This window comes from Polistes dominula, unplaced genomic scaffold (assembly GCF_049000335.1).
Source record: "Polistes dominula isolate Pdom_NZ unplaced genomic scaffold, Pdom_raw_medaka contig_16, whole genome shotgun sequence".
NCBI lineage: Eukaryota > Metazoa > Arthropoda > Insecta > Hymenoptera > Vespidae > Polistes > Polistes dominula.
This window is the reverse complement of record NW_028301040.1, coordinates 1316008-1335007: the sequence shown is the minus strand read 5'-3', so window position 1 is coordinate 1335007 and position 19000 is coordinate 1316008. Positions and strand designations below refer to the sequence as shown.

The window sequence follows — 19000 nt, the reverse complement described above, 5'->3', positions numbered from 1 at the left end:
TTTTAGCATTGTTTAATATTTATGACGCATTTTTTAAACATAACTTAATAAATCTTACAAGGAATAAAATTTCATTTTTATTTGATTCATCTAAATTGATTTCTAATTTGATTTAAATTATCAAATGTTACAATATTCGTATTATAAAACTAATATACACGTTATATAAAAGTATATTAAATACGTATGTTATTTTGTTACAGATTACGACAAGACAAGGGTGGTGGCGCATGGTGTCCTAAAAACATGGTAACAAAGGAAGGAAAAGAATATCTCGAAGTTAATCTTCATAATCCTCGTATTCTTACTTCGGTAAAGACACAAGGTAGATTTGGAAACGGTCACGGTGTCGAGTACACAGAGGAATACTTCGTCGAGTATTGGCGTCCTGGGTTCAACAAGTGGGTGCGATGGAGAAATCGACGTGGCACTGAGGTTGGTTGGTTCGTCGTTTTATACGTATATAATACACTAACACGTTTCTCGATTCGTCGCGACTTTCGATCCTTTTCCTTTTCAACCACTTTTCTATCTCTTTCGATTTTATTTAATTAATAAAATAAACGACAAGCTGTGTCCGATCACTGATGGTTCTTTCTTTCATCATCTCACGGACATTAAATTGAAACAAAACGAAATGAGAAAAACCCAACCAAGTTCTTTTTACTACCCTTTGTTCTTAACGATTCTCGTTCGTGTTCGTTCCATTCCTAAAGGGATTGATACCGAATGGTCGCTTTTTAAAAGTAAAAAAGAAACGAGACAGATAGATAGGACAAGAAGAATGAGAAAGGGAAAAATAGAGAGAGAGAAAAAAAAAGAATCGTCTTAAATTGCCGAAATGAATTACAGTTAACTTGTATAATTGCTCTTGCCAACGAAATCCGATTACGTTTGCCTCCGTTTCACAAGAAACCAAAAGGTAACGCGCGACGAGTGTAATTCTACTCTTTTGAGCGTAGAAAATCCACTCGTTTCTCCTTCGAAAACGGAAGGATGAAAAAGAGAAAAAGAGAGAGAAAGAGAGAGAGAGAGAGAGAAAACAGAATAGAGAAGAGAAGAGCAATAACCCCGAGGCAGAACGCCATTTGTATTCCCTCTTTCTCTTTCTATCTTTCAGCTTTGTCTCTATCTCTCAAGTTAGATACAACGCGTTGACGAAAATCTATGGGTTTACAAATGAGAAGCACTGTCCACCGTTAAGTGGCCATTACGGGTTGTGATGCGTTAATTAGCGTCTCTTCAATATGATAATGCTAGATAGGATATTCATTAGGGGTTGGGGAATACATTGTTGTAGCAATACTGTCATCGACGTTCAACTAAATCATCATAGTCTTTTCTCGACGATTGTACATCTATTTGCGTTAGATAATAATAATACTATATATATATATATATTAGCAAACGCATAAATTTGATTGTTGTATGAACATTTCGTCGTCTATGTAACTGTAACTGTAACTGTAACAACAACAACAACAACAGCAACAAACCGTTGTTTGCTAAAATTCAAAGCAATTAGATGAAAGCTTAATAAACAACGATATCTATCTAATCTATCTATCTATCTATCTATCTATCTGTCCGTATACGATTTAGTTTGAGATAGGAAAATTGTGCTTAAATCTATGATATAATGGTATAGAATAATTTCATGCTATCTTCCGTGTTACACGAAATCCATTGGGGAAACATAACATAAAAATAATTTATCGATAATACATTTAGTTTAATTTTACTAACACACATGCACTCTCATGGAATAACAAGATCAGTGAGGAAGCGTTAAACTTTCGTTTTAACTGGGAAATGGTAGAAGAAGAAGAAGAAGAAGAAGAAGAAGTAGAAGCGGTAGAAATGGGGTAGCGTCAGCGTGTACGAGACATTAGGAAATAGAAAAATGTGAGAAAATAAAGTTCATTTGCATAGACAACGCGACGGCAATGCTTGGAACGTGTGCACGATATACCCTACTACCCCGGGATGCTAGCTAGCTAGCTAGGTTGGTACCAAGCTAGTCGGAAACACGGCTCGGCTAATGAATTCATGGAAGTTCGTAGGACCAGATAGATCCTCCAAACCCCTCTACTTCCAACTCCCGTTGCACCACTCATTCCCCTCTCCTTCTTCCCAAATGTATCCTAGTATATACGAATGAATGTCGGGTAATATGGTATCACCCGGGGCATCGTGAATTTTCGAATAAACCGAATCGGTTGTTATTAGCGAAACATGCGCAAACGGAAAATGTCGAAATTGTAGTTACTAATTTGACGAATCGATTGTGAATATTTGTTGTTGCTATATATATATATATATATACATTGCAAAATGTATAACTATGAAAAAAAAAATAATTATTCATATCTTATATATATATATATATATTGAATATATCGATTCGAGAGAGAGAAAAGTGGGAAAAAAGAGTAAAAGAAAGAAATAGAGGAAAAGGGATGAGAGTGAATACAAGACCCTTTTGTTCGTAGCCAATCGCCTGGCCAACATTTTGTAAATGGAACTTTAATGGGAACACAATGAAGGTATAGGGATGCGTGTGCATTTATTCATCGTTGAAAAAATTCTATAGGGATATGGATATAATCAATCGTAACAACGAGGGAAATGTCCATTTTTCATATCTCCTTTACCATTACAAAAATCTATACACAATTCACATTTTATATGTATATATATTATATTATTATATTATCATTCACTATCATATATTTATTACCATTATCGTGCTTCGTTTGCGTCGAAATTCAATTAAGCTTCCCTCGAGAATAGAATACTAATACGTTGAACATTCTCACGAAATTTCGTTACCGTTTCTTGCATAGGAATCTAAAGATAAAAACTTCATTTAGATATAGAATTTACTGTGTAACTTATTTTAACTCGGCAAATTACTCGTTTTAATCGTATTCTCGTCAAACAATTTGTATAATTTCGTTACAATGAAAAAAAAAAAACAAAAAACAAAAAAGAAACCCTCTTATAGAAAAAACAATAATATAAAATTCAAATAAAATTTCTTATTTTTCTTATTTTTTCCTTTTTTTGTTTTATTTTAACATAGATACGAGAAAAGTACGTTTCATGATGTAACGTAATACTCAAAAGGAACGTTTTATAGAAACGAAGCTTTACGGGAAAATAGATCGCGCTGTTTCCATCAATCGCGAATCGTTGTCATCGAAAAGCTTCTGATATTTTCTCGTTCAACTGATGATTTCTTTGCATACGTATCATCCTATCTATGTATTATACCGAACCGAACGTATACGTATATGTAACATACATTGGTAAAGGTACAGATCTCTTATCAACGTACGCGTGTACTATTCGTAAACGAAGAAAGATAGAAAGATAGAAACCTTTTAAAGTAGACATAGAGAGAAAGCAACGAACGTACAGGAGCTTGGTATCTCGTTTATTCCAGAAACGAGAAACCCCCGTATGCCAGTCTCTTCCTCCTACTCCTCCTCCTTCCTCCCTTCTTCCCACCCCTTATGCCCCCCAGACTTTCTTCACATTTTCACGCAGATCTGCTCAAAGCGAAAGACCGACGAAGATATCCGGGAGTCGAAGAGGGGGCAAGGAGGAGGAACGACGATAGCAGATGGGAAGGTGGTAGATGGTTGAGTAGAGTGAACAGAGGGGTAATAGTAGTAGTAATAGTAATAGTAGTAGTAAGGTGGGAACACGAACGTTTACCCTGCAGCCTCAATCTGGGCGGCATGTGATCTTTGTGCACGCGCTCTTTCCTTTTACTCTCCTTGTGCTTTGAATACTGGGTTGGTAGAATGAACGAGAGAGAGAGAGAGAGAGAGAGAGGAGTTAGGAATGATGAGGAGCAGGAAGAAGTGGGGGAAAGGAGGGTTTGGACCGTTGGAAAGGGGGGGGGGGTTTCGCTGGTGTTATATATCATTCTAGCTAGTAGTAATAGTAGGTGTGTATATTTTAGGTAGCGTGCACACACGTACACACACGTTTCTATTCCACGTTCGTATTTCTTTACGTCCGAGTATAGGAAGACTACGTTATCACCTTTTCGTCGTCGTTGTCGTCGTACGTGACCCGAACCTTGCACAAGCATTTTTTTTTTCTATGCTAAACTCACATCACCAACCAACGTTTTCAACAGTTGGAAAAGAAACGCCAAGACGACCGACTCTTTCCTTTTCTCCTTTTTTTTTTTTTTTTGGTGTGTATTTGTGTTCCTTTTTTTGATAGGGGTGAGAAGAAGGACTTCTTCTTCTTCTTCTTTTTCTTCTTTTCTATTTCCATCATTCCCTCACCTAACGTTTCCCTCTCATTCGTTAGTCACGGTCTTTTTTCTTCTTTTTTCTTTTTTTTTGCATTACTTTAGAACCATTCCTTTCGAAAGTTACCTTAACAGTTTCCGTTTCAAACGTCTGGCCCAATGTCTGGAATTTCTCAACTACAATACTCATATACGTCGAGTTTGAAAATTAATAAATACAAAGTTGAGTGTTGTTAAAATAGTTCAGGGATACGGTAGCCTTCTATTTTCTAATTAAATTCGTTCAGTTTGTTTGCTTTTCTTCTTTCTTTCTTTCTTTCTTTCTTTCTTTTTGAGATTTTTTCATTTTTTTATTTTTTGATTCTTCACATTCTCTCTTAACGCAGAAATATTATTCTCACGTTATTCGTAAATCTATGAATTATTTTTCAAGTGATATGAATTTAAACGTACGATCATTTTTCAATCTGAATTGTATAAGTAGATATGCGGGAACAGTAAACAACATGAGAATCAACTCAGTGATTCTATGAATATTAAATGATTATAACTCAATCTTGCTGATGCAAATGATAAAATAACAATTCACTGGTTCAGAGAATATCACGTTTGGTTTGTTTATTGCATGCAGATGAAACGTATTTTATTTGGTGTTACGTTAGCACGAGTTACAATTAAGTCAAGAGTTTTCTTTTTAAATTAGTTATATCATTATTAATTTATAATATTATGATCAATATATAAATATATATATATATACATATGGAGTTAAAAATTAACGCACGAAATATTTAAAAAAAAATTAATTTGATCTTCATATCAACGATTAATGCAAGTAGGAACATTCGTTACAGAAATTATTATGATCGAATGAAAAATACGTTCCGCAATCGAGCTTCATTTTCATTTATACATCATGATTGTAATTGATACGGAATCGATTTCAAATTACATTTGATATCGGCGTTGTTCAATTACCTCTGCTATAAATAATTGATACGCGTTAGATCATATAATACATATGGAGATTTCCATAGTATCAATATTGCTATCAAATATGCTGTTATACATCGAAGTCGGTAAATCTATCAAAGGTTTACAAATTTTACCTTTAATACATATTCCATGTAAAATTAATTTTAAACGACTTTTATATGCTATACTTTCAACACTTTGCGTATAAATATTTGCAACATATTATACCACCTTTTTTTTTTTGTTTCCATCTTATCATTTAATATAAAAAAAACCAAAAAAAATATATATAAATGTATCTATGATTCAAACTAATTCGAATCTTTAATTAACGTTATTTGAAAAAAAGGAAAATGATTTTACAGAAATTCCTGTTCAACCAAACGTATTTGTTACGCGTTTCACGTTTATCAAAAATAATCTACAATATATCGTAATTAATGATGATTAATTAAACCATCGAATTCCAAATCACGTTGATTAAATTTGTTTCAACGTTTATAACTTGACGTGTTTGAAAAGTTTGTTTGTTTTTTATATTTTATGATTTAAAAAAAAAAAAAACAAAAAGAAAAAAGGAATACAGAAAGAAATATAATTCTATTTAAATAATTGTATATCCACATTTGTGAAAGGGTAGGGTAGTATATGAGAGATAGAAGTAGTAGGAAAATTAGGACGGACGGTTTCGTGTAAAATTGAAGTATTCGTTAAAGTTCCGGTAATTGGCGGAGGACGATAGAATGAAATAGTAGGAAAAGAGAGAGAGAGAGAGATAGAAAGAGAGAAAGAGAAAAAGAGAGAGAAAGAGGCATGTGGAGTAGTTGGTGCGAAGGAAAGCTCGTTAATTTTCACGCTTTCGGATTTATCATTTCCACGCCAACAAAGTCATAACGCGACGTAGAGCTTCGTGTTGCTGCTTATGGAAAACAAGACACGCTTTTCCTACCCCATTCCCACACCTCTCTGACTCCCAGTGATAACATTCCCAAAGGCTCGAGACACGTTAAATCCCATAGATAAAAGTTCTCATTGCATTAAAATTTCACATAACATAAACTATAGAGAGAAGGATATTCGAGCATCTATCAAATGTACCGGTTGTACGTATCTCCTTTAACTGCTTAAAGACTTAACGGTAGATAAAACTTTTATAAACCTTCTTGCATATATGCATATAAATATAATATATTCATATCTTCTGATGAATAATGATAATATTAATATATTTACAATGATATAACGATATATAATATGACTTAATAACGATCGTAGTAAATATTGATAGATAAGTAGTGATAAAATTAGAAATATGGTCAGACGTTGCAATAAAACGAATAATAACTACAGTAAAACGTTCCACAAAGTGATACCGATTATAAAGTAATAAATGTAAAAATATCAATAGGATCGTTATCGTATCGATAAAAAGTAGAAAACCTTAAATAACGAAGTAGAACGATTAATAGTTAAAAAAAAAGGATCGAGTAGTATAACCAAATATATACTTACAAAAACAATTAATATAATACAAGTACTAAATAATCGTACGAAACTTAAAAACTTCCTTGAAACATTTTATATATTCATTTTGCCCAGTATAATAATAAATATCTCGTAAAATAATAAAGTTTTTAAACGAATAAAAATATTGAATAATATTCGAAACACATAATTCATGTTAATAATTACGTCGTACAATATTAATCTAGTTTAAAAAAAAAAAAAAAGAAAAAAAACGTAACTAACATATCGTAATCAATAAATTAGTACCGATAGCTAAACAACAAACCGCATATACACATGAAACTGAACGAATATCATTCATTAATCAACGTTCAATGACTAGGAAGATAACTGCAATACCTAGCATATGCTGACGCTTTCGATACGCTTGTTTTAGCTTACGATCGACACAAGTAGAAACGTCGGAATTCTATCGGAGTTTCGTCGATAAACAGCATTTAGAGAGAGAGAGAGAGAGAGAGAGAGAGAGAGAGAAAGATAGATAGATAGATATAGCCAAATAGGTAGAGAAAGAGATACGGGTGTTATTTCACGGGCCATAGGTAACGAGCGTGCTTCTCATTGAATATCGATACGGCACTTTAACCCACGTCGTTACTCCGAGGATCGTTAACATCGCGAATAACGTAACACCACGCAAGGAAGAACGTGGTGGTGATGGTGGTGGTGGTGGTGGTGGTGGTGGTGCTTAATCGACGAGTCCTCGTTCCCTGTTTGACTTGGCGACAGTTCGTCTAAGTCCACAGGTATCACCGGTAATTTCCATCGAAATTTCAATCTCGTTTATCTACAAAGTAACTTCCGCGAGTGGCACCGTTGAAACGGAGGGTGGGGCAGGGAATGGGGTTCGAAAGAGGAAAGGAAAGGGAAGTAAAAGGAAGGAAGGAAGGAAGGAAGGAAGGAATGAGGGGTGAAAGGGTAGAAGTACGGTGAGGATAGAAACGACTGTCTCTCCTATCCTCTCTCCCTCCTTTTCCCCTACCTTAAAATCATTCCCTCAACCCTCCCATAACTCCCCCTCCCGAACCCCTACTCGACTCCATCACGCTTAGCCTTAACGGAAGCACAGGACGTATCGAATTTTAATCAATCACCTGATAGGGACAGCCAATTCCAGAGCCAATTAACATATTCATTTCCCGGTCTGGCAGCCTTTTTCCGACGATTTCAGCGAAATTCAAATTGCAATATGGCGATGGTTGCTGCGAGAGGTAGAGGAAGAGGAGGAGGGTAACTCCGTGAAAAGGTGCTCTGGTTATTACGAGATAGCAATGCTTACAGAGACCATAACCAAACGGTCATTATGCCTGACGGTCATTATCGCAAACGTTTGCTAGCTATTATGTGAAAAAATTAAAAATGAAAAAAAAAAGTAGAAAAGAAAAAAAAGGAAAGGAGGGAGAAATAAACGAAATTATACTCAGTTTAATTATTCCACGTTGGTTGTACAGCAAGTGGATATTAAAACGATTTCTTTGCGATCGACAAAGGATTACCGTGTGCTTTCATCTAATTACTTTTAAGATCTGAAAATTAAAATGCATACGCGAATAAACAATAGGTATTATTTAAAAAAAAAAAAAAGTTTTCTTTTTAATTTCTTTTGTTTTTTTTTTTTTTTTAATTTAAACAAATTTATATTTATATATCTTTTTCAAAATTTTATTATTCGAAATAAATGAATTCGATTCAATTGTTTACAAATTACTTCTACCTCCCACCTCTCGTTTATTTCATTTTTATAAAACCGATTTGTGAAACACATCTTTTCATTCCATAACTTTATTCTCTCTCTCTCTCTCTCTCTCTCTCTCTTTCTTTTTTCTTTTTTCTTTAAAGTATATTATATACTTTAATATGAAATCAAGGAGAATAAAAAAAAAGAAGAAAATTGATAGTTGGTGAAAGTAGAAAACGAATGAAGAAATAAGTACCATTTGATTCGAAAAGGAATTTGGAGAGAAGGAACGGGGAAAGGGGGGGGGGTACTATACGTTTCCTAGTTCTTCCTATCTTTTTTTCCCCTACTTTTTTCTTTTTCTTTTCCTTCTTCTTCTTCTTATTCTTCTTCAAAAATCGTTGGTTAGAACGAGCTCTTCGAGTAACGTGCTGCGAAAGAGGAATTAACTTTGAAGACTTTCTTTATTCTTTTTTTTTTTTTTCAAGTTAAAACGTTCGATGAGAGGAGAAAAGATAAAATGAAAAACAGAATAATAGTAATAATAATAAAAAATAAAAATAAATAAACTACAGTATCATGATCGTTTTCATTATTATTTTTTTTTTTTTTTTAGAATTCATCTAAACGTAAAATAAAAAAACGAAAAAACAAATCATGAATTTGTTTTGAATTTGTTTGATTATCGGATTATCGCGAATAAAAAGAATAGTATAAGGATAACGTATCGATTTGTAAGACGTTTAGAAAAATCATTGATATATTTGTTACAAACGAAGATAAAACTGGCTTTGCTAACACGTGTTTTTCTACAACTTGGATAATATCCACTTGGGGAAGAGAAAGTAAAGCCGTTCGTGACCGAGTTAGTTTATCCTTTATCGATTTTCATTTATCGATATTGTGTGAAGTAGATAATAATAACGGAAATGATAAAGAATGTTACGATTTTTATCGAATATCATACATATATATATATTAAATCTCTTATGCGTACTTAATATCACATTAGTATGTTTTAACTTAAAAAAAAAAAGAAAACAAAATTTAACGAAAAGAAAAGAAGAGTTAAAAAAGTAAGTAAGTAAGTAAGTAAGTAAGGAAAAAAAATAAGAAAAAAAAAAAGAGAAGTAGCTTTCTCAGCACGTAGTATTTAAGGGTGTTAAAATTAAACGATTGCAACCACTTGTATAGTAGTTGTAATAGTTTTAGAGATAAAAAGGAATAGTCTAAAAAATAGAAAACAATGAAAAATACAAAAAAAGATAAATAAATAAACAAATTTAAAAATTTGATTATTCTCTAATAATATATCATATTTATATTCTCTCACATATATATATGTATAAAATAATCTAATTCGTAAAGAGTATCACGTTAACTTGTGAAAATATTTAAAAAGTATGAGGACGGAAATTAAAGAAAGGAAAAAAGAAGAAGAAGAAAAAACAAACAAACAAACAAACAAACAAACAAACAAAAAATCAAAAAGTAAGTTGGGAAAGGAATGAAAAGTAAAGTAAAGAAGGAGCTTTCTCAGCATGGAGTACTAAAGGTGTTAAAATTAAATGGTTCTTCATTAGCGAAACGCGCGAACGTGATTTCGACCACAAACAGATTAGAGGCGAGCGGCTTTCCGCTACTTCGTTCCTCCAACCAAGTAATTGCCTACACAGTGCCCGGTATGGACGCTGCCGTACCGGAAATGGGACGGTTCGTGGCACCGCGTAAGCTCGTTCCTACTACTCTGCTGTTTCTAAAAGTACTAAAGAGGTAAAGAGGGAAAGAGAAAGAAAGAGAGAGAAAAACCATATAAGAATAAAATAAGAGAGAGAGAGAGAGAGAGAGAGAGAAAGAGAAAGTATGAGAGAGAAGGAAAAGAAGAAGAAAAAAAGAAAAATGAAGAAATTATCCCCTTGAACTTGCATTTAAAACTCTTCTCACTTAATCCCATTCCCCCTCCCATCCCCCCAACCCTCTCTCTCTCTATCTTATCCCATCCCAAGCCTTCCGGGCAAAATTACCAATCGTTTCATCGATACTATCTAACATAAATCCTGAGAAAGAAGAAGGTCTATATCTTAACGGCAAAAAACTCCCGTTTACGATCTTAGTTTTATCGTACGGGAAACTACTTGCTATAATGCGCCACTTTCTTATACTCTCTCTTTCTCTCTTTCTCTCTTTCTATCTCTTTCTTTTTGAAGTGAAAACTTCTTTAGAATAGGGAGTGATCTGAAAAAAAAATGAAACACGGTTGGTCAAGAAACGGAGCTATGAAACAGCTACTCTACTAAATAATGAGAGAAAAAGAGACAAACATATAGGATTGAGCCTGCGAGAGAATGAGACAGAATATAGCTATACAGTTTTTCCTATTCTCGGTCTCCTCTTTATGCTATGCTTCGTAGTTATCACTCCTCACTACTTTTCGGAAAAAAATCTCAGGACTTTTTTAAATAACTTCTAATCAATATATATCTCTCTTTATCCTTTTTACTCATTCTAGACAAGCATAATTTTAATAGATCACTTTTGTATCATTATTTTTTATCCTGTATTCAGATGATTTGCAATTGGTTGTTGTGAATTGTTATTTAAGTGTCTCTTGACCGAATATTAATGCCAGTTTCATGAAAATCTACAGATATAAAATATTAGGGAAGTTTCAAAAAGTTTGACGTAAGGCGTTTGTGCATTTCTTGCATGCACAATGGTGTTTATTTAGCATACATTTTTTAGTTACCATAAGCAACTTGTCTCATTTCTTCGAATTGAAAACTTGTCTACTGTGTAATATGTTATGTATTATATGTTAATATAACCTAAAATACTTGTTGAAAGTGGTAACAATATTATAATAATAATATTTAAAAAATTACAACCCTACAATTATCCTACATCTGATATTCTGTATTCGTCTCATTCTCTCGAAACTTAGCTTTTCGAAGGTTTTACTTCTAACACGTGTGATCTGTCCACATGATATTTTTTTATTCTTTTTTTTTTTAGCTTTGCTTTGCTTTTTTTTCTATTTTTCACTCCAAGGTTTAACTTTATCGGTCCAATTTAATTCGAAGATAATACGCTATAGAATTTTTCTCATCGTGTGCACAATTATAATTGTACTCCATATACGTAATTATAATTGTAATTGTTAATAATGTTTCGTATCTTTTCTTTTTTCCCCATGTATTGTTTTTTTTTTTTTTAATTTTTCAAATTTAATATTACAATTTGTTTTCCCATACTAATTATAATAATAATAATAATAATAATAATAGTAATAATAATAATAATATCGTAAATTTGAAATATTAGAAAAAAGTTTGTAGAGTACACGCAGACACAGACACATACACAAACACAGATAAACGTCGAGAAGATCTTAAAGCGAGTTTGCGAAAGCTTGATGATAAAAAAGTATGAAAGAGAAGAGTATAAACTTTTTCACCTAGGATGTCAAACCCCTCGAACGAAAATACGTTCGATCGTGCCTCCTAACCTTCTTGGGATCTCTCGCGAGAACTATTTTTCAGTCATTCTAAGTTAAAGTATAGTACGGATATAAGAAAGGTTTCTTTATAGACGGACCAACTTGAGTTATCCCCTTGTGTTAAACTATTATTTTTTGTTTCCACCTCTTATCTCTTAAATTAAAGTAAATCGCACAAATTCGTTGTTGTTACTTTTACAATTTTTTCTTTTGTTTTGTTTTTGTTTTTTTTCATTTATTCGTATAACAAACAATTTTTATTCTTCGTTTGTACAAAAATTATTCTATTTGTTAAAAAAAAAAAATAAATAAATAAATAAATATTAAATAATTCAAATAAAATTAACGATGTTTTATCGAAGTATATGAATAATAATAATGATAATAAAATATTTAAAAAAAGAAAAATATCATTTATATCAGTAATATTTTTCATCAGTTATATATATATATATATATATATATATATATAGATATATGTTTCGTTTTATATTTTATTGCGTGTATATGAAACATAACAATGAAAACACGCAAAGCAGTATCCTATAACAACAGCACGTAATAGAATACTATATAACTATTAATTACATTAGCCGATGAATTCCATTGTCTTTCGATAATAGTACGCACGGTCGTTCCATTCGTTTAAATTTCAACAATGACGTAAATATCATTCATCAACGACAAGAAAGAGAGACCAAAATGGACCATTAAAATTGATCACACGATGTCGGTGCGATTAAATGTCGATCTTAATCATTGCTTAAATCATTTAAATGGTACATTAAACGTAACGCATTGACGATTTATATATTAGGAAGCAAGAATGTCTCTTATTGAATTCAAATGTAAATGTGAATTATTTTCAATATAACATTCGTCAACGTAGTACAATAATAATCCAAACGACATTTTTTCATTATATTGTAATAAAAAAAAAAAAAATTCAAATCAATCAAAATTACAATTAAAATCAACAATATTACGATCTGAATAAAAGAAGAAGAAGAAGAAAAAAAAAACGTGCTCTTTTAAAAAAAAGATAATCGTCGAAGAATAAAATAATCTATTTTCAAGTAGCAAAAAAACTTTGGACCTATTTAATAATTATCAACCTATTCTCATATAATTTGAACTGTCATAGAAAACGATTTATACAATGAAACAATGTTTAACAAAAATTTGTTCATTCTCGTAGGAACTAAAGTCTATTGAAAAGTTTCATCGAAGATCGATCACGTGAATGTTTCTAAAACGATGAATTACTTACTCTATTGTTCTCGATACCCGATCTAAAACATATGATAGTCATCTATCAAGTCTCTACGATCTAGGAAAGGAAGGTATGAGTATAAGCAAAGTAAAGTATATTTCTAGTATACAGTGTACACATAGGGTTCGGGGGGATATCAATTTTATGTCTAGGCAGAACGATATCGGAGCACGCTCTCTTGTAGAGCAAAACCGAAGGCGAGCCTTGTTTATGACTATATTAATTATTCCTATCGCGTATATATTCCATGCCGGGCTCGTATTCCAGCACGTTGTACCACAGGATAGTCATACTCGCGGTCGCAGTTGCCACTCGCACTTGTAATACATCCCTGGGCTTGCCTCGTTTCGTGCCAGCTCGACCGATATACATATACACGTAAACCTATATACATACATATAAAATACACATATAGATACACACATACACAATTTCTATGACCTTTTCTAACCGGAAATCGCTAACATTTTCATCTATCTTCTACAAATAAATTATCCGAAACGGAATGGTTTTCCAATCGCATTTTCACCCTCAGCCCCTCACAAACTATTTTATTTTTAACCGATTTTCGATAAATACCATAGAAACTTAAGCGTATCCAAATTACGGTATTGCATGGATATGCTTAGAAATATTTTTATCAGACCTTGCTAAACGTATTCCGTATGTTTGATAATACATAAACGTTATTTCAGTTGGAAGGAAAATACCTTTAGTATTAGATTTAGCGATCGTAATCTTGAAACATTGTAACGATTGTTATACATACGTAAAGAACACACGATTTCTTAGTCTTGATCCAATTTTCTATCCACATGATCCAATTTTCTATTCGAGAATCGATCCCCTTTTTCCAATATTCAATCGTAATTTTTGTTCCCTTTTCTAATATTTAAATATCAAAGTTTTTTTTTATTTATTTTGCATAACTTAATCAGATGTTAGAACTTGTATAATCTTTAATCGAATATATGAGTTAAAACGAGGAATGACCACAGACAATTTAAATAAACGACCTCATGCGTATTGTCGGATAACGTCGAATAAGTCAAGTTAAAGAACGATCTTTATCCTTCGAATAATCCTATCCTATCCTATCTTATCCTATCCTGTGTTGGCATTCGCTTACATATATGTATTTCTAGAATATCTCGAGGAACACGGTTAGTGCATCGTCATCGATAGCCAAGCACGATACGCATCCGTGAACCGATAAATTGCCGCTGAACGTTCACTCTTTCTCGCCTCGTAAACGAGAAAAACGGCGAACGTCGAGTCTCATGGAAACGGCACGAATCCATTTAATATATCGTCAGACATCGCGAGTGCCAGAAAAAGAGAGAGAAAGAGTAAGAGAAAACCAGGATCGGTAGTTCGTTCGTTCGTTCGTTCGATCGTTCGATCGATCGATCGATCGTTAAAAAAAACTTAGACCGGATCGGTCATTTCCATTTCCTCTCTCTCTCTCTCTTGATTCTCTCGTTGCATCTCCTAACCGGAGATAAAAATTTGCCTGCTCACGGCATGGTTGGAGGGGGAAAGGGATGGGGAAAAAAAAAGCAAATACAATACCCTTTTTGGTGTGTTTTTTCTTTTAATTTTAGAATTATATTTTTGAACGTAATAATACGTGTCTAGACGTAAGACCCCCCCAACTAATATATTTTCCAAAATCGTCCAATCATTTAGATACTTCTTTTTTTATATTTTTATATTAATCTTTCATTGATTTTTAAAGTGATTTAATTCGTACATGAAAATATATTTAACCAATTGATCATCGTTTATACAAATCAATCTAAATTCAAATACGAATAAATAAAAGTATAATTATTATAACCGATCGAACTAATTAATTTTATTTTTAAGTACTTATAAATATATCTTTTTTTTTATATTTGCCTCTCTTTCCTTTTACCCTTTTCTCTCTGCCTCTCTCTCTCTCTCTCTCTCTCTCTTTTTATTCTCTTCTTTGCGGACGATTAACGTGACAGAATGGGTTATTAAAAATAATCTCTCGTGATTTAAACGTACCTCGGAGTTTACGTCCTTCAGGATCGTTAGATATTATTTACGTGAGGGGACAAAATTTCATAGGATTTAATTGATCCACCCCGGGTCCTACCTACCCGGTATAAAAAAAAGCAACAAAAAATAAAGAAAACTGAGACTGTTCCATTTAAGACAGTAATAAATAAATCATGAGATTAACTAAATATTCTAATAAGGTTAAGAAAAATATTTCTAGACTGTCTCACACACTATTTTTAATATTTCATATTGTAATCGCAAAAATATAACACCTCAAATTCGAAATAACGCGATTAACTCATATTCCTCTTATAAACAAATTTTAAGCGTGATTTGAAAAAAGAAAAAGCTCTTTCTCGATCAGGAAAAATACACTAATTGTTCTTGCTTCGTCTGGAATTTTTCTGAAATTCCATCCAAACCCGCCAACAAGACAGAAATGCACCAAATTAAAAAAAAAAGACTAGCATATTTCTGACCGACTTAAAATGCGAATAAAAACGAAAAATTCACCGAGCTTTTCTCTTTTGACAACAGTCGCATAAAATATTTCAAATCTTAATCCCGGTTTTTGTATAAATGCTCTATTAGTTTAATTTTTTTTTTTTTTTAATCTCTTTAAAATAAAAAAAGAATTTAATAATAAAAAAAAAAAAGAAAAAGAGAGAAATAAAAAATATATATGTTCAAACGTAGGATTAAAAAAAAAAAAATGTTCGGATGATTAAAAAAAATAGAATTTAAATATAATGCAAGACCCGATTGACTGGGGGGGTTGGGTTACTTTTTATTCGTCGTTATGTTAAATTCGTGAAAATTCGTGAAATATTCATCGACATTTTATAATGACGTATAGCATGTATACAAGTTTAAACGTGTGTTGCGTACTTCTCGTATTCGTGCACATGTATGCGTCATATAACGTCACACAATGTATTCCCGAAACAAACCTGTCCGGATTATCCGCCATGGCATCGGCAAATTCGGTTTGAGATGTGAATGCGGAAGTAGAATACAAGAGTGGTGGGCATACTGCTTCCTGGAAAATTTAACGCACTTGCATTTACATTTAGAGGAGTTTCTCCTATGGGCCACTGTGTTCACTTACCCCCAACTCGACCCCCACCCTTTTCCCTTTAGCCTTTCCTCTTTATCTCTCTCTCTCTCTCTCTCTTTCTCTTACTCTCTCTCTCTTACTCTCTTCTTACTAATCGGATTTGGAAAATGGTACTCGAAACCCGAGAGATTCGTTCTTAACGTTGTAAACATGCACCATCGAACAAGCTACCAACTCGCGCGCGCCCGCACCCTCGCGTATGCGCACAGGTTTAACGTTAATACAACCTAAAACGTAGGGTTCTCTTACTGTCATTGGTAACTCCATTCTATTGTTACTAATATTGTTTCGTTAAAACCGCATTCAACGATTTTAATTATGAAATTAAATTAATACGTATCACGAAATGACGATGGATTATTTTTGGTTGAGTAACAATTGTTTTTAGTTACACACACGCATACACAAGCATCTAACGAGTAACGATAATTTATCAACGTAAAAATAATACAGGTTTGATTATTTATTCGATTCATTTTTATTATAATAGAGTCATACTCTGTAACAGTTGATTATTTAATTAAATTATTACTTTAGAATTTTTCGACGTGATAAAAATAATTACCATCAAATTGATGGTTTGATCATTTAATCATTTAATTATTGTTTTATTATCTATTTATTAAATTAATTAAATGTTGATATTTTTCTAGCTTTTAGCAGGTAACAACAATCCTTACACGGAGAAAGAACAAATCTTCGATCCCGCAATTGTAGCTACGAAAATTCGTTTCATACCCTACACTTCGCATATGCGCATGGTGTGTATGCGCGTCGAGCTTTACGGCTGTCCATGGATCGGTGAGTAATATTTATGTGACTATCCTAAACCAGTAAAAAAGAACAAGAAAATAATCTTTATTCGAGTTACTACTCCTATTTTCCCGGTTTTCTAAGTGAAAAGAAAAAAAGGAAACAAGAAAATATCGTAATCCTGTCGTAAAACAAGTAGTGAGGGTAAGAATAGGGGTGTTTGGGGGTTTTCAAAGAAATTTCATAAATGTTCGTTCATACATTTGAGGTAAACGTAACTCGAAGATCAACGTTAAATGTACGTGGGTGTTACTTTTCTTTCCTTTCCTTTTTTTTTTCTTTTTTCTAGAGGGTCTTGTCTCGTATTCAATGCCACAAGGAATAAAAAGGGGCTCGGAGGTTGACCTTTCTGATAGAACTTACGACGGTATCGAGGAAGGGGGTTACCTCTCCGGAGGACTTGGTCAACTTGTCGACGGCCAGAAAGGTCCTGACAACTTCAGATTGGACATCAGTGGTAACGGTAAAGGTAAGGTCAGCCCAATCCTTTCGTGCTTGATAAGATTACGGTTCCCGTTAAATTGTATCCAGATTATTACGATAGAGACGTCTTACAATTAGTATGATTCAAGAGATACTATTTCTATTTCTATTCCCCTCTGCCTCTCTCTCTCTCTCTCTCTCTCTCTCTCTTCTCTTTCTCTTTCTCTATCTATCTTTTACTTACTCGCTCATTCATCCATCTCCTAACTGATTTCAAACTTACTTTGAGTGTATAGGATAAGACGAGTGAAAGAGAATGTTTGAATATATTTGCTTTTAAGGAAGAGGTGGGAAAGAGGGGGAGGAATTGTGGACACTGTTATTATTATGTCGCTTAAGACATCTTTTTAAATATATTTATATGTTATCACGATTTAATTGTAAAATAGTTATAAATGAAATTTACGAAATATGTTATAGAGAAATAATATTATTTATTTCTATTGAAACTCTATCGAAGTTAGGTTAAAAGTCTTTAACATTATTATTATTATTTTTATTTAATACCACATAGTCGAATAATAGAAAGTTATATCGAGTATGATAATTTATCATTAACATTATTAATCTAATAATAATAATAATAATAATAATAATAATAATAATAATCCTTTATGCGGGAATAGGAAATTTCCTTCATTTTCATCCAATTTTCCATCACATTCCTTCTATGTAATATTTGATCTCTGTAAAGTTTCTCTACCTTTTCTCTACTTCAGCATAAATTATATTCCGGATAAGATAGATACTCTATTATTTCCGATCGTCTAGAATTTATTTAAAACTAGAAAACGAAGTTAGAGATATTTTCTTATATGTTTTTTCTTTCTTTCTTTCTTTATTTCTTTCTTTCTTTCTTTCTTTATACTTTCTTTCATTGAAAATTATATCAACACCGTACATCTGAATAATGTAATAATATAAAATACTTATTTACAACTCGTAACCAATGGTTATCAAGATAGACGATAATGAAAAATAAACTAACGTATTATATTATTAACAAAACTATTCTTTCACGTTTTACGTTATAAATTACTCAATTAATTTAATACTAAATTAATATATTAAATTCTTACGTGAGTAACGAAAGTTAACTTGAAACATTTTTCAACCGATCGATAACAGATGCGTTTGAGGAGTTTCGAGAAATGGGAAATATTCTATGCTAAGGAAAATAGTCTTAGGATGCAACGAAAAAAAAAGAAATGAAGAAAGGAAGGAAGGAAGGAAGGAAGGAAAAGCTTGGACCCTCGAATCGAAACGTGTTCCGCGGATGGTGGCGCACTCGAATCTGTTCCCCAATTTACATTTATATTGAAGCACCAGAGCTA

General features: G+C 32.6%; 1 protein-coding gene across 2 annotated transcripts in view; it reads left to right on the top strand.

Moving 5' to 3' along the window:
- Positions 1 to 19000, top strand: part of Ddr (discoidin domain-containing receptor 2) — a 159870-nt gene that overhangs the window by 96888 nt on the left and 43982 nt on the right. For both annotated transcript variants that reach the window (XM_015322532.2, XM_089174569.1), the window contains 3 exons: positions 204 to 435; positions 17024 to 17171; positions 17473 to 17652. In XM_015322532.2, coding sequence (XP_015178018.1) covers positions 204 to 435; positions 17024 to 17171; positions 17473 to 17652 — 560 coding nt within the window. The remainder of the gene's footprint in view (positions 1 to 203; positions 436 to 17023; positions 17172 to 17472; positions 17653 to 19000) is intronic.